Source organism: Grampus griseus (assembly GCF_964374135.1).
Source record: "Grampus griseus genome assembly, chromosome: 1".
Taxonomy (NCBI): Eukaryota; Metazoa; Chordata; class Mammalia; order Artiodactyla; family Delphinidae; genus Grampus; species Grampus griseus.
This window is the reverse complement of record NC_139017.1, coordinates 108,405,847-108,422,258: the sequence shown is the minus strand read 5'-3', so window position 1 is coordinate 108,422,258 and position 16,412 is coordinate 108,405,847. Positions and strand designations below refer to the sequence as shown.

Sequence of the window (16,412 nt, the reverse complement as noted above, 5' to 3'; positions counted from 1 at the left end):
GCTCTATATGCCAATTTTTGGAAGCAGAGTAAAGGCAACTGGTCTGTGCATCAATCAAAAACTGACATGCAAAGATGTCCGTGTTTTCCACTGGTCACCTGCTATGCCATATGTATTAAACACATATCTATTGTAACATTACCACACACCTATCTCCCCTCCTTGACTGTGAGCATCTTGAGGGCTAGTCTTTTAGGTGTCTATGTGTTCCTAGTGCTTAGTGCTGTGCTGGCACATGGAAGGTGCCCAATGAATATTATCTAAATAAATGAAAAATAAAGACTTCATCTTTTTTTTTTTTTGGAATTTTTGAATTTTATTTATTTTTTATACAGCAGGTTCAAGACTTGATCAATCTTAACCCATTGATATTTTAGGTCAAGGTTACATATCAGAAAGCCTGTTCTCTGAACAGGTGCTACTTTTTCTGAAGAAACTTTAATTAATTAATTTATTTTTAATGGACTGCAAAGACTTTTATTTTTATTTATTTTTAACTTTTTATTTTATATTGGAATATAGTCGATTACCAATGTTGTAATAGTTTCAGGTGCAGAGCAAAGCGACTCAGCCATACATATACATGTATCCATGAAGAAACTTTAAATTATACTTGGTAGTTTTAACAATCTCTCTCTCTCGCTCTCTCTTTCATTTTACATATTGAGAATTGAAGCCTGCAGGAATTGGCAAACTATGGTCAGCAGGCCAAATCCTGCCCATTGTCTGTTTTTGTAAATAAAGTCTTACAGTCATGCCCATTCATTTATGTATTGACTATAGTTGTTTATGTGCTACAATGGTGGACTGACAACTACAACTGTATGGCCCACAAGTCCAAAAATATTTACTGTCTGGCCATTTGCAAAAAAGCTGTCCAAACCCTGCTTTAGAGTATTAAAGTGGTATCAACACCTAGCACATAGCAGGCACACATATATTTAAGTGCATTAGTACACTACTTATTAAAAAAATTAAAACTGAATTCCTATTATGGGAAAGTCACTGACTCAGCACTGCAGGAAATATAAAGATGAAGATGCCTAAGGCAGCCACTGTCTTCAAAAGGGAGTTTATCATCATATGGGATGTTTTATTGGGATAAAATATAAGACAGGATTGCAGGAACCTATGAGAAGTTTTGAAGCTCAAAGGATAAGGATTACATCCAGTTGGGGGGAAGGGATAGGCTCCACTGTAGACACTGATAAACAATAATGTTCTCAAAAGAATGGAGAGAACATACAGAAGGCTCATATGGAGGCCTACCACGTAAGGCAGGGTGGTGAGGGAGAAGTGAAAGATGGCTCTAAGGTCATATGCCTTGCTTACAAGAAGAATGACAGTGCCAATAACAAGCAATGACTGTCAACATTTACTGACTGTTTACTAGATGTCAGGTACATCAGCAGTCCATTTAATCCTCATTTAAAACAACACACACAGAAACACACACTAGGAACAAATGGATGTGGTGTGATGAGATCTAAACATGTTGAGTTTAAGATTTAATGAGATGTGTAAGTGAAGATACATGCAAACTAACATTTGAAGTCTGGGAGAAAGGTTGAAAATATCTCTAGATTTGGGAGTCATTTGTACAGAGATAACAGTTGATGACATCTTAAATAAAGTAGCCCCTGAAGCTTCATATTCTTCCAATACTATTTATGTCAAAAGAAATGTAAACTAACATGATTGGGTATCTGCCCCCTTGTGGTTAGTGGTGAGTGACCTGTTGGGAGCATAGCTAATATTGAACTTAGAGTACTTCCCAGAAGTATAAGAAATCATTTGGCTGAAAGAAGCCATTATTTTTCAAAAAGTAATACGTAAGTCAACTGCCAGCCACACAGAACTTTTTTTTAAAAACAGATTTCCTCCTTTTATTGATACTAAGAAAAGTAATTTCTAGGATTAAAACAACAAAAACTCTTACATTCATTGAGTCAACTCAGCAAGATGTTGACCTAAATGCTGCAACTTGTAATACATGAATAATACATATTTACTGAGACTGATTTGCTATGTACCTGGCACCATACTAAGTAGCTGACATGCATTATCTGGAAGCAATCTTTACAACAGTGCAATACCTTTGTTTTGATCCTCTCTTTCAGATGGGAAAACAGAAACTTAGTAGCTTTCCAAGGTCTGCATCAAATTTATAACATTATTTCAAATTTATAGAAAATCTACTTTGATGTAGGTTTTTGGATAAGAGCAAAAAGGTTATTTTGGAACATCTCATAATTTGTGTTAGGTTTGAGAAGTAGTGATTTAATAAATTTAGTATTTGTAATGGTAAAACTTTTGGTCTACAAAGTCTAACCTGGAACCTCTTAAAGTAAAATAAGGTCTACTTCTCCACAGATTATGTATTCTGGAAGGAGTTACTATTTCTTGTTGGAATGCGATATAATCTTACTCTGAAGGGAGCTTAGTAATAAGGGATTAGTATAGAAAGGCCATTCTTTTTGAAAATAACGTTCGAGAAAATGATGCCACTTCTACTTGAAACTCAATGTGCCCTAAGCCTCTCCAGGCCTTACCTCCATCTCTCAGAAGACAGATCCATGCCAGGTACCCCAGGCACCTTTACTTCATGTCTGTTTTCTCTGCTACAACAGAACTGTACCCTACTCAGTCTTGTATAAACCCCAATTTTTATTTATATGCCTAGGAGAGTAAATGTGCTTAATTAATGACTTTTGAGTAAATCTGGAAAGAATCACCCCACAATAGCTTAAATCACATCTTTATCAAAATCAGGATCTTATATAAACATCAAAGCAGCAAAGTAAACATAAAAAATAGAAAATGTATCTGAATTTCTTCATGAAAAATAAATGATTCTATTAATAAGTAAAATATAGGTCTAAAATTCAATAGATTTGAAAAATTACAATTAAATGGACAGTATCAAAGCTGGGAGTATTCTAACTTGTCAGTAATAACTTAAGTTAGCAGCAATACAATGGCTGCCTCTGATGGTGCCTGGTGTTACCAACATAGGCTTTTCTGCCTCAAAACACTCATTTACTTTCTGAGAACAGGAAGCTGGTGAGAAATGATGTGGCAAGAGGGTACCTTACATGAATTCTCCTCCACTGGGAATGTAAGCTCCACAGAGACAGGAACAGTTTTGCTTGCTGCTATCAGCCTAATGTCTTGAACAACACCTGGACCACAATGGGTACTAAGTGTTTGCTGAATGAATGAATGGATTTACTTAAGAAGACATATTTACTTTTATAAGAAGATACAAATTCAAACCCTGTGTATTCTGGAAAGAAAACTCTGAAACAGATCAGCAACAAATTCTTTAGAGTTAGACATACATTCTATGATCACCTAAACCTAAAAATGGCAAAGCTAAAGCCTGGGAAACATTTAAGATTGCTCTAGCTGATCAGGTATATCATGGGACAATTGTCATAAACTCTTCAAGAATGGAAAACACAACCACTGGAAATTGGCAATACCAAGTATTTGGTAAAAAGACTCTACTCTGAATTTACTGGAATGCTATAAATCATATGATACCTTTAAAATCAGAAAGCCACAAGGAAAATACATGGTTCTACCTTCTAAGTACTTTTTAGGAAATAATAAAATTCTCCTTATCTTAAATTAGAAGCCCACATTTTATAACCTATAATAATCTTACTTAGATGTTCTCTGAATGTACTTCCCTTTAATGGTATAACTGTGATTAAGCATACAATCAAATGTGAATGCTCATCTTAGCCTATCTATGAATGTACTATCTGGTGAACACTGGTTAAAAAATCTTTAATTAAAAAAAATCTATTTCTAAATGTATCTCCATAGTATCTACTTGCATTATTCATGATTAGAAAATCCTAATAAAACTAGGAAGTTCTGTAGAAATTAGGATAACTATACCTTAAGGCTGACTGAACAGTCAGAAATATAAGGATGTACCTTACTCCAACTTAGGTCCACCTTCATGATAAAAGCTACCTCAATTGGAGTTTCTAACATTATTATTGCCTTAAAGTGATAATATCACTAGTCAAAGTTAAATAGGGTGGCAATTTTTAAATACAAAGTTCTTAGATCTTGGTTGTATACTTCTGCTTCCTCTTCTTTGATGGTATTTTCATATATCATTGAGTTCAAGTAAACAACTCAAATGGGGAAATCTGGAAGACATGTTTTCTACATAGATAAGGTAAAGTCAGAGTACTTTTCATGTTACTAAGTTTGGCTCAGGTTTAGTAACAAAACAGCCTATTCTAGGTATTCCTTTAAGTCAATACCACTTACCTTTTACTTTATTAATCTATCATTCCCTCCCCTTTGGGGATTAAGAAGGTTAACCCAAGGCCCAACCAAAGTCCTTTTTGGGTTCCTAAAGAAGGAAAGTCATAAAATAAGAGAAAGTAAAGGACCTTAAAGGGACATGAAGCCCAGAGAAGTTGAGTGTCTAGAATTAGGTCATCTCATCTCACTGCAGTACGCTCCTCTAACCTTTTTTATTGGTGAAGGTTTATCCTCTTTGGTTCTTTGTTAAAATAAAACCTACCAGTCTTATTAGTATCCTCCTGTGTTCTGGTCTTTCTATGTTCTCATTTCCTTCTATGCAACTGCCCAAAACAGTTTTACCAAATGCTCCCCTCTGGGTCATGTCATGCTGCATGCATTTCTGTCACTCTCCCACAAAACCCTGTCTCCTAGGACAAGCTGAGATCGCCATTCCCTTTCCCTCTTCGTAGATTTACAGTACATATTTCCAAGTCAAAAATGAATGCTATCTGGGCCTATGCAGTCTGCCCTATATTATAAACTTTAAAATATTCTGTATCCTACATTTACCTTTTATCACATACAACTTTGGTTTCCTTGAATTTTAGAAGATTTTTTTAAGAATCCATTTATCTTCTGTAGTAGTAATAGTAATAGTAGAAATAATAAAAGCATGCACTTACCATGTGCTAAATAATCATCTTAATCTCTCATGATAATCTGATTATCATCACCTCCAGTTTAGAGATGAGGAAACGAAGGCAAGTTAGGCTATGTAATTTACTCAAGTTAACGTAACTGGGAGCAGGCACAGCTGGGATTCAAACCCAGCTCTGCTTTCACAGCCTGGATGCTTACATCTCTAAGCTCTACTAGCAGATGAGACCAATCCTATCTAGTCTGAACTGGATCTAGTAGTTTTGTTAATGAAACGATGGAAGACAGGGAAAGCATCACAGATATTAAAGATCAGGGTTTTGCAATTCAATGTAATGACACATAACTGCAGACACTGAAGGGACTCTCAGAGATCTTTTAGTGTAGTCTCCTTCATCATTCCATTAATGAAGGAACAGGGAGTCCAGTGATATTAAAACTCTCAAATCACATAGTTTCTTAGAACCTGGCTTTCTTCACATTTCTACGTAGAGTTCTTTTCACTGTGATATATACAATGGTCAGTTCATCACAGGAATTTTTTATTTCCAAAAGCAAAAACTTGAACTTTGGAACTCTGTTGTACAGAATATTTCTTGAAATAAGTTAAAATGGGATTTAAAAATCTTTCCATTGCACATGATGTTATTTTAAAATATTCTAACCAGGTGATTTTTCAATTGAATTTATCCTGTATTATGATAAGTGTGATTATTTAAAAATTTTAATTTGAAGGTCATTTTTAAAAGCCTACGCTTTGTTGATTGCCAGATAATTAGCATAATAACTAGCCACTTAAGCTAAGCAAGCTACTTAATTATATTACAGAATTAGAAAACATTTAAAGAAATGGAGAGGGAAGCAATTTTACCTTACTAAATTTTGCTGCATATTTTCTGCCTTCATTAAAATTCGGACCCCAGTCTGAGAGTGAATGTAGGCTTTCAACCTGAAATAAAAATGTCATATTAAAGGAAGCAAAACTGATTTTTAGTGTATTTTAAAACTGTGCCTATGGAAACTAAGCATCTATGAGTAGTTATTAATAATACTTAAAATTTATCTATCCAAGCACAGAAACGGTGTTAAAGATATTTTTCAACCAAGGATCTGTTTTAAAAATTACCTTTCTTCTCTCTGTACAGATTAATCTTGCTAATTTACTTATTTTTTAAAAATGTATCCAATTTGGTGGCAGGTATTTTGTCTTATTGTTAAATATATGACCAGCAATTAACAATTAGATTATCGGTAATGAGGAAAAGAAACTCAACTCTGGTAGCGGTCCCAGAGACACGCTTGATATGTGACATGGATTTGTTTGAGTCTGGGCACCACTTTCTATGAAAAGTAGAAGATGAGATTTAACTAGAACTGAATCAGACACTTCAGAATCCACTCAGTTTCAAATTTTAACCAAAACAAGTATTCATAACCTAAGCAGGTATCACCCAGTGAAAAGAAATTCCTGCTCAAAAACATGAATAATTCACATATTAATAGTTTCCTTTTTTGAGCGCTGCTTACTATGTGCTAGACTCTGTACTAGAACTGTATATATGTAATTTTTTACAAGCTTCATAACAACTCTATCTAGTAAACATCATCATTCTCATTTTACTGATGGAAAAAATTAAGGTGCGGAAGTAAGTTGGTTCCTGGTCACATAGCTAATAAGGGACAGAATCAGCTATTCTAACCCAGATATTCATAACTGAATCTTTCCACTATGCTATGTTAACCATTTTTGTCCATGGTGTGTTTCTGGACAGGAGGCAGAGTGTGTATTACTCAGTTTTATGAAGACTTGGCTGAAATAGGATTTCCTGTCTTTAACTACTTGGAAACTCAATTTTCAGAGTTTTTAGTTCAACTGTGAAAGGCAGTTTAGTTTAAGGGGTAAGAGTACAGACTCTGACTCCAGACCACCTGGATTTGAATCCTAGCTTCCCTACTTATTAGCCATGTGAAGTCACTTAACCACTTTAAGGCTCAGTTTCCCCATCTTGTAAAATAGATATAACGGCAATAATCTACCTTAAAGGGTTATTGTGAGGATTAAATGAATTAATACATTTATTATTATAAGCTTCAAAGAGTAGTCTGGAATGCAGCAAACAGTGTTAAGTACTGCTGTTATTACTATAACCAAAATCCTCACCCAGAGCATCATCTCTGACTGATAAAGCCTTGAGTACACACCAAGGAAATGGGACAGAAAGTAAACAGTACAGAAACATTATACTCTAATAAAGACATGGCTTTATTTAATAAATATGCATATAGTAAATACCTCAACATTTTTAATAATTTCAGAAAGTTACAAGATTTTTGAAACATACCTTTGACGAATTACAGGATCAGACTTTTCAGGATCAATGTAAGGTCTTAGGATTTCATTAATAGTTTTATCATCTGGTACTCTTCCCAACAAAAACAAAAACAAAACTCATTACTTATAATTTTCTACTAAAGGTGTTAACTTAGAATTACTAAATATTGTGGCTTTAAAAAAATAACTGAACACGGACCTTTTATTTTAGTCTTGGCAAAATATAATATCCTTTTAAGCAAAAATTACTTAGGAAAAAAGCTCAAAAACACTTCTTGGACACATTTAACAAGTCTTAAAAATAATATTTTGAGACGTTCCCTATAAATCAATTATAAAAATACAAAGCCTCATTTAACACACTCCTGTGTTCAAAGATGAAAAGAAAGATACCACAGTGAAGTAGATTTGAAAGTTGCAGAAATCAAAAATCTGAAAAAAAGGTTTCAGACGGTGCTAGTTTCAGTGCATGTTCAAATTTATTTATTCTAAATCATAAGACCAAGTTAAAAAATTGGTACTACTCTCCCTGGAAACAAAGCATTTTAGGTTTACCAAATTTCCTGTATGTATGTATGCATATTGTTTTATACTATAAAGCTGTAGAAACAAAATTAAGACACTGTTTTGAACTAGCGATTTTCCTTAATCACTTATACATATTCATATACACTACTGTGCTGCATACCCCACCTGTAAAATATGAGTCCTTTCCCTGTCTTTAGTCTGGTATGCAACCTTAAATAAGAAAGTTCTTCCCTAAAATCCATATGACAATTACAAAGAGAGGACATTTATGCATAATGTGAATATATGCTAAAGATATTATTTAAAAACCAACTTAAAATTTTCCTAACCCAAGGAATCAAATAGTATATCACCATTCAAATTTTTAAATGACATTTGAAATGCTCATAATATGAAAAAAGTAGGATAAAAAACTGTTACGCAAATTACTTCCAATTATGAATACACATATATACATGTCTAAAATCACGTATTTTCTGAGAACACACTATGATGTTAATAGCAGCAATTTTATCATAGCAGAATTTTGGCTTATTTTTCATTTCCTATATAACCACCTTGCTTAAGATTCTTCCTCTTGATTCAGCCCTCTTGATTCTCCCTGCATCGCTCTCCTTAACATCTGTCCCCATGCTGAAGTAAACACCATCATGATTTCTGTGCTAATCATTTCCCTTAGAGCTCTACCACCACTAAAAGTATTCCTAAGAAGTATACTTTCATTTTTTTCACATTTACATCCGAAAATCATACTCTGCATTCTTCCTTAACTTGTTTTTCTCACTCAACATTATGTTTGAGATTCATCCACATTGATATGTGTAGATGTAGTTCATTCATTTTCAGTGGTGTGTAGCATTGCATTGTATGAATATACCACACTTAGTTATCCAGTCTACTATTGACATCACGTTTAAGTTAACAGTTTATTTCAAATATGGAGACAAAATGAAAACAAGTGAGTTCTTAACAGACAGTCGTGATACTATACCTTTTTTCTACATACACAGCTTGACTCTGAGGAAACTGGAGCTTCACATGCCAACAGAACTGTCGTTTTCTAAGACAGAAAATAATCATGTGGAGATCAAGGCAGACAATAAAAGTCTGAACAAAAAACTGATTTCTTGAATTTTTGTTTTCAGATAATAATTCTAAAAGTATTCTTAGAATTTAACGTATTTTTTCTACTAAAAAGTATTTTACGTGGGCCTCTCACTGTTGTGGCCTCTCCCGTTGCAGAGCACAGGCTCCGGACGCGCACGCTCAGCGGTCATGGCTCACAGGCCCAGCCGCTCCACAGCATGTGGGATCTTCCCGGACCGGGGCACGAACCCGCGTCCCCTGCATCGGCAGGCGGACCCTCAACCACTGTGCCACCAGGGAAGCCCTAGAGGCTATGTTTTTTAAACAATATACTTGCAAGAGGTTTTAAGAGGAAAAAACATTAGGCAGAGCAGTTCGAAATTCCAAGGACTTCGCATTCTTGAATTAGAAGGCAATTTCTCATAGTTCAGGGGCTTCTGAGATCACTTTGCTACTGCTTGAAGTTTACAAATAAATTTCCTCGTGACTAAAAATAATGAGCTGATGTCTCTGCCTGACTAGTCTGGAAATTAGGTGAATGAAGTATTGTCTGGTTGAGACCAGCTGGCTGCAGATACACTTCTGAGCCATGAGTACTTGCATTCAGTAGCAAAACAGGAGACAAGTTGGTTGCTAAGCAGAATGCACTCTGAGTTAGTCCCTTCACTTTCAGTCTAAACTTTGGTTTGATAACAGGATCAACAGTAATAATTCACTAAATGTGTGATTTTAGAAAAATAGCCATATGCTCTATTTAACATATCTAAATTTGGTGACACTAGACACCATTCCTTTTTTAAAAAATTTAATGCTCAAAATAGTCAATCCATTACAGAAATTTAAACGCCTTCATTACATGATCGTTTTACACATTCTCCTTACTTAGAAGAAATTTCTAACAACCCACTGGCAAGTTAATTGCCAGCTGTATGCCCAAGCAATGGCTAGCATCTCCTATAAAACTATCCCTTAGCAGCACGAGCCCAAAATCTAAAATAATTTTCTTTTAATACAATCTAGCAGAGTATCTCCCACCAAACATTTATATGATTTAAGCAAATTTTTGTCTGAGGACAACTAGCATAAAATCAAGTAAAAATCCTTCTATTAGGGTAAGTAATCACAGATTTGGTTAATAACAAGACAGTTTTGAGCACTAGTTAGAGGAAAATATGCTTGATTACGCTTATGTTGATAGTGCCACTTATCACACAAGAAACAAACATGTTAAGTTTAATATTTTTTTGGATAGAATAAAGTTGTAAAGCACCCCTTACTAATTTAAAGGTCAGATGTCTAAAATCTCAGAGGAAAAAACTTAAAAAAAAAATCTGAATGCAAACCACAAAGTTACTGGTTTTAAACAAAGAAGTCTTCTAAAATGAAACACCTTGCAATATTTGTTATCTGTGAAACAGGCATCGCGTAGTATCACTATCAAGAGGCTGAGAGATACCACATTTCTCTCTTACTATGAAATAAACTGATTTTTTAATCTTAATGTACAATATGGTTTCTTTCTAAATATACTTGATAAGTTACATGGGGAAGAAAAAAGTTGACCAACTTGTCATCTTGTGGAACTGTAAATCATACTCAATTACCCCAACCATTGCTTGAGTAACTTCAAGAATCATTCACCTTTCTTAACGTTCAGTAGACCCTAAATACCTTCAGAAAGTACTTAACATTCCAAAAACAAAGAGAGAAAAGCCCTTGAAAATAATTTTATTTGCTGTAGTTAGTTGTGGTTATGAGGAAATCATTCATTACTTTTATTATATATACATTGCTAAATTATGACTATTATAAAAATCTTTCTATATTTGGCCTCAGTTCAAATATGAACAAATCTGAAAAGTACATTTAGTTTTAAAAAAATATGATGTTGCAATATTTCAAAAACAAAAAGAGAATAAAAACATTTAATGTAACCATAGTCAGATTTAACCAACTTGTATATTGCCATATTTATATGCTTGAGATACTTTTCTTCTAAGAAATATAAGATTATTAACATGGTTGATGAGTCTTTTTACTGTTCCTTGATCCAATTCTCTTCTCATCATCAGAGGTAACTACTATCCTGAGGTTGGGTGTTTATTTTTGTCATCCATGATTTTATATATATATATATATGTATATATATATACACATATCTATAAATAATACAGTATTTTGTGTGATATCAACATTTATTTCAGTGTTATACTCTAAATATCTTATGCTTTGCTTTTCATTTACATTATGCTTTGGAGATTTACGAATATACACGTAAATTAGTTCATTAATTTTAACTGCTACATTGTATTCCATTGCATGAAGAATGCTAAAATCTATTTATCTACTCTTTACTGATAGACATTTATGATTGCTTCCAATTTTTTACCATTTGTTCTTGTTCTTCCATATTAAATCACAGTAAAGAAAAAAATAAAAGAATATCCTCAGGGATGGGACCATCATTTACCTTACAGAACTAAAAGTTAACTTCATTGAAAAACTGCCTGTACTTTTTTACTCTATGGTAGTATAAGAGGCATTTGAGAACAGTAATGCAGAGTATAAGATTTAAGTAAGAGTGGACAAAGAGGTTGAAGGGTGTTGTATAAACAATTCCTGAAATGAGTGAGTTAATTATCTCTAAAGTAGTTCTTTAGTTTTCCTGAAATTGATGTGGTCCTGACACAGGCAACTAAATCTCTTCCTGAGTCTGAAAGAATTGAGTTTGTTTCTCATTTTTCATAAGTATATATAGTGATATATGTCCCACTTAAAAAAATACACATACATCAAAATCCCAACAACATTACTTATGAGGGGAACTCTGAGTCCCCCTCTTTTTTGCTTATAAGTTTTCTGAAAGGACAGATTTTGTAAAGGAAAAAAATTAAAGAATGCTTCGGTGAGTATCTTTAGGCATATACATAACTGTTGCTGTATTTTGGATTATTTTCTAAAGATAGATTCCAAGAAATAGAATCATTAGGATAAAGCTGGGTTTCTCAACTTCAGCAGTGCTGACATTTTGGACCAGATAATTCTATTATGGTTTGAGGGGTGGAGGTACATTGTCTTGTGCATTGCAAGATGCTCAGCAGCATCCCAGGCCTCTAACCATGAGATGCCACTAGCAACACCCACTCCCTTAGTTGTGACAACCAAAAATGCTCCCAAATATTGCAAATGTCCTCCGGGAGGCAAAATCACTATTTTTGAGAACCACTGGGACAGAGGTTTAAACATTTATTATTGTTCTTAATGCATTAGGACTACTATTCCCTAAATTCAATAAAATGCTTTCAACTGTAATAATGTCATTGTGTCCTTGTCGTATTTATCAACATTCTCAAGAACAGAAATACGGTACCCAGAATATTCTCGGTCACTTAGGCACTCCAAGGCACTATGTTTAGAGTTTGATAATAGACTGGTGAAGTAATGGTGGTAATCATTAAACCTAATGTTCCCTTCTGGACAACCTGATAAAGTAACAGAAAAACTGACCCCTTCTCTCTGAGTGCCACGAAACTGAAGTAACTATTCATGCACAGCAAAGCCTTTTCTCCTCCTCCCCCAAATATCAACACACACACACACACACACACACATTCTCTCTCACACACACACATACCCCATGCATTCTCAACGGGGGCAGCATCACCCAAAAAAGGGTGAAAACTGGTTCTTAGGAGGATAAAGAAAGTCTTAGATAGTATAATGGTTTGTGGCCCTTTAGAGGGCGCCTGTACATGAACAGATATATAGAGTATAACTGTGGTATCAAAATATCGGGGGGGGGGTGCAGTTTAAGGGAAAATGTTTAAAAAGCCTCCTTGGGAGGCAATAATGAAAAAAAAGTTGAGAAATACTTATATATATAAGTATTAAATGATGAAAATAAATATTTTTTATACTTGATTTTAATGAGTTAATATAGGACACTTATTTAACAACTCTTGCTTACTAGAAACTATTAAGGATCATTTTCTCCCAGTTTCAAGAAAGTAATATGTGGATGAAGACATAAATTTGGGGGGGAAGTACTATACCTACATACTCAATTATTCTTCTGACTTCATGACTTTGTATTTACAAGTATGAAGGATATGCCCCAAGCTTTTAACTACGGTTATTTCTTAACATTGTGAAAGGACTTAATTCTTACTTTATGTGTCTGTATTAAATAAATTGTTGACATAATGACTGACTAGTAGTTTTTATAATCAGAAAAATCAAAGATATTTTCATGGGGAAGTGCAGGATGGTAGTCACAGAAAGGACAGGAATAATTTTAATATTCTTTTTAAACTTAAAAACATTTTATTATTAGAAGTGTTATTTTAAGGTGTTTCCTTTTTATCTCAGAAATTATTATCCAACCAGAACTGTCAAATGATTACTTATCTAATTATTTGACAGCTTCAAAACTATCTTCCTCAAGAAATACGATACGACTAAGAGTTACACATGGAGGCTGAATTCTAAGAACTAAGATTTCTAATATAAAATTTAAATGAGCATGAATATTTTTGTTCCTAAAAAAAAAAAAAATCAACAATTCTCATTCCATTCCATCACTGATTAACAAACATTTACTCAAAAAACACTTCTAAGGGCTCGCTAGGCATTAGGGATGCAAAGAGACTGAGGGGATGAGCCCAAAGCAGACCTCTTTTTAGGGCAGTGAGGCAACCACCAACCCACTGCGTTTTTCTTCCAAATCACTGTGAGAAGCTTATAGAGTTTCACATAAAAGAACCCTGTTCTTTATTGACACTGTACACAGAAAGGATATCCAATATACTGTAATGCCCAGAGGTAGGAGAGGGCAGAGATTAAGTGGACTCTGAAACCTACTCTTAACAAAATTTATTACTTCATGTGATCTTGAGCAAGAGACACATCTCTGTGCCTCAGGGTTCTCACAGTAAAATGGGGAGAACAGTATTTATATCATAGGATTAAATGAGTACATACACGTCAAGAGCTCAGAACATAGTAATCAAAAATGCTAGTTACTATTTTTACCATTGTTATAATTTTACATTCAGTTTAATGTCCTGTGAGTTATGAAGCTCAGAACAGAAATACTGATGGGGCCTTTAACTTAGAATATTGCGCCATGAATTTATAACCAAACTCCACTTACATGGAATTCAGTGTTTATGAAACTGGACATGTGGGCTAATGCCAGATTATAAAGGGCTCTGAATGTTCTGCCAAACAATATGGATTTCATTCTGTGGTTAGTGCACTACCAACAAAGGTTTTTAAAGAAGAGGGAAATGAGGGGCTTAGAAGGAGATCTCTCATCCTACTATTTAACTCTAATAACTGTTTCTAGAGTATATTCAGGACATTAACTTTTTAGCCCTTGTTTGTAGTTATTAAGGAAAGTATTTCCTACTACTTTTGAGAAGTTCACTGACATAGTGCAGTTTAAATATGCCTGAAATTTTTACTTATGATTTTTAAATACAGGTGACTCCACGAGGTAAGCTAAAGCTAGATTTTCCACAAGTCTGATCTTCAGAGTACTATACCACTTATTAAGTTAGAAAAGCCTACAGGTTATGAAGACTACCAGTAGATCCTTTTACCAGAGAGTACTAGCAAGTAGCAATAACAATAGTTATCCCCTGGTATCCTGGGGGAATTGGTTCAGTGCTTCCCCACACTCCACTGCACAGATACTAAAATTGAAGATGCTCAAGTCCTTTATATAAAATGGTGTAGTATTTGCATATAACCTACACACACCCTTACATATACTTTATTTAAAAAAAATTATTTTATAAAATATTTGATTAATTAATTAATTAATTAATTAATATAGGCTGTGCCATGTGGGATCTTTTAGCCACACGCAGACTTCTTAGTTGCGGCATGCGAACTCCTAGTTGCAGCATGCATGCGGGATCTAGTTCCCCAACCAGGGATCAAACCCGGGCGCCCTGCACTAGGAGTGCAGAGTCTTACCCACTCGACCACCAGGGAAGTCCCCTCACATATACTTTAAATCATCTCTAGATTGCTTATACTACCTAATACAACATAAATGCTATGTAAACAGTTGCTGGTGTGCAGCAAATTCAAGTTTTGCTTTTTGGAACCTTCTGGAGATTTTTTCCCCCCAAATATTTTCAATCTGTGGTTGACTGAATCTGTAGTAGAAAACCTGCAGATACAGAGGGCTGACTAGTTTATTAAGTGCCTTTTGAATGTCATGCATTGTTCTAAATGTTTTATATGTGTTAATTTATTTCATTCTTGTAATTCTGTGGGATAAGTGCTATTATTTACAGGTGAGAACACTAAGGTACAGAGAAGTAAGTCACTCCTCCAACACGATTATTCAGCTGGAAGGTGGCAGAGCTGGGATTTGAACCCAGGCAGCACAATAACTCCAGAGTCTATGCTCCAATCTAGTATACTATTATGAACTTTCCAGAAATGAAAGTTCAGTAACAAGCCATGTATTTTTCTGTACTGGTAATTCAAATGGATCTCAATTATATTTTATTTTAAATATTTGCCTCCATATTTTAAAATCACTTTTAAGAGTTATAGTGGACATTTTGTCTCCTTGGCAACCCTTATCACCATCCTCGTTCCTAATCCATAACCATATTTTGATGAATGGATCCCATCCCTACCTCCAGGACTATACACTTAACTGTCTGGCTTAAGAAAATCACATCGTATGTCCTCCTGGACACAATGGTTCAGGATTGGGCAGATGACCTAGGCGGTCCACTCATGGTGAATTTCAGGTTTCCTGTTCAGTTATGCTGGGAAAGAAGCATTCCTAAATATTTACCTAAACTGTTACAAGGATTCAGCTGACACCATAGAAGATACAATGGAGAATCAGCAATAAACTGGGTCCTTGAAGATACAATTGAGTCATTGTACCTATTCACCCTGAAATCCATCCAACCTCAGAACATTTAGTTATGAGAGCCAATAATACACCCTATTTATAGCTCAAACCGGTTTGAACTGAATATTTTATTTCATGAAAAATAAAGCATCCTAACTGTTTGATACAAGGGATTAAATTTTTCTTCCTAGATGTCATCTTGCATTTCTAAGCAACGGAAAAGATAGACTAATCTGTATATTGTCAACTGTTATAAAATTTGGACACAGCAAATAATACCTGATGGAATTTCAGGAAAAAGGCATTTTGTTCCACTATGGGTTACGAAATCTTATTTTAACTTAAAGCAGAAGGAAAATCTACAAAAATGTGAAACCCTTCAAGAAAAAACAAATGTACAAAATATCTACATAATTCTTCACTCATAGGCATTTTATCTTTTTGAAATGTATTTCAAGATCAAAATTTAAAGCTTCAAACATAAACGTAACTATACTTCATAAAAATAATCCATCTATTTTATTAGGATTGGTACCATAGTAAGTGTTTTTGGAAGAGTGAATACAAAGGATCTGTGTAGTTACTTAGCATGGATTAAAATTACTGGAACTGGGGAGAATGAAAACCATAATTTTATGTCTCACATCATTA

At 34.4% G+C, this 16,412-nt stretch overlaps 1 protein-coding gene across 1 annotated transcript in view; it reads right to left on the bottom strand.

Annotated features, from left to right (window-relative positions):
- Positions 1-16,412, bottom strand: part of ZNHIT6 (zinc finger HIT-type containing 6) — a 55,148-nt gene that overhangs the window by 15,311 nt on the left and 23,425 nt on the right. Inside the window, exons 6-8 of the mRNA XM_082669800.1 lie at positions 8,781-8,849; positions 7,272-7,352; positions 5,801-5,878 (exon numbers count right to left, since the gene is read on the bottom strand). Of these exons, the coding sequence (XP_082525926.1) occupies positions 5,801-5,878; positions 7,272-7,352; positions 8,781-8,849 (228 nt within the window). The remainder of the gene's footprint in view (positions 1-5,800; positions 5,879-7,271; positions 7,353-8,780; positions 8,850-16,412) is intronic.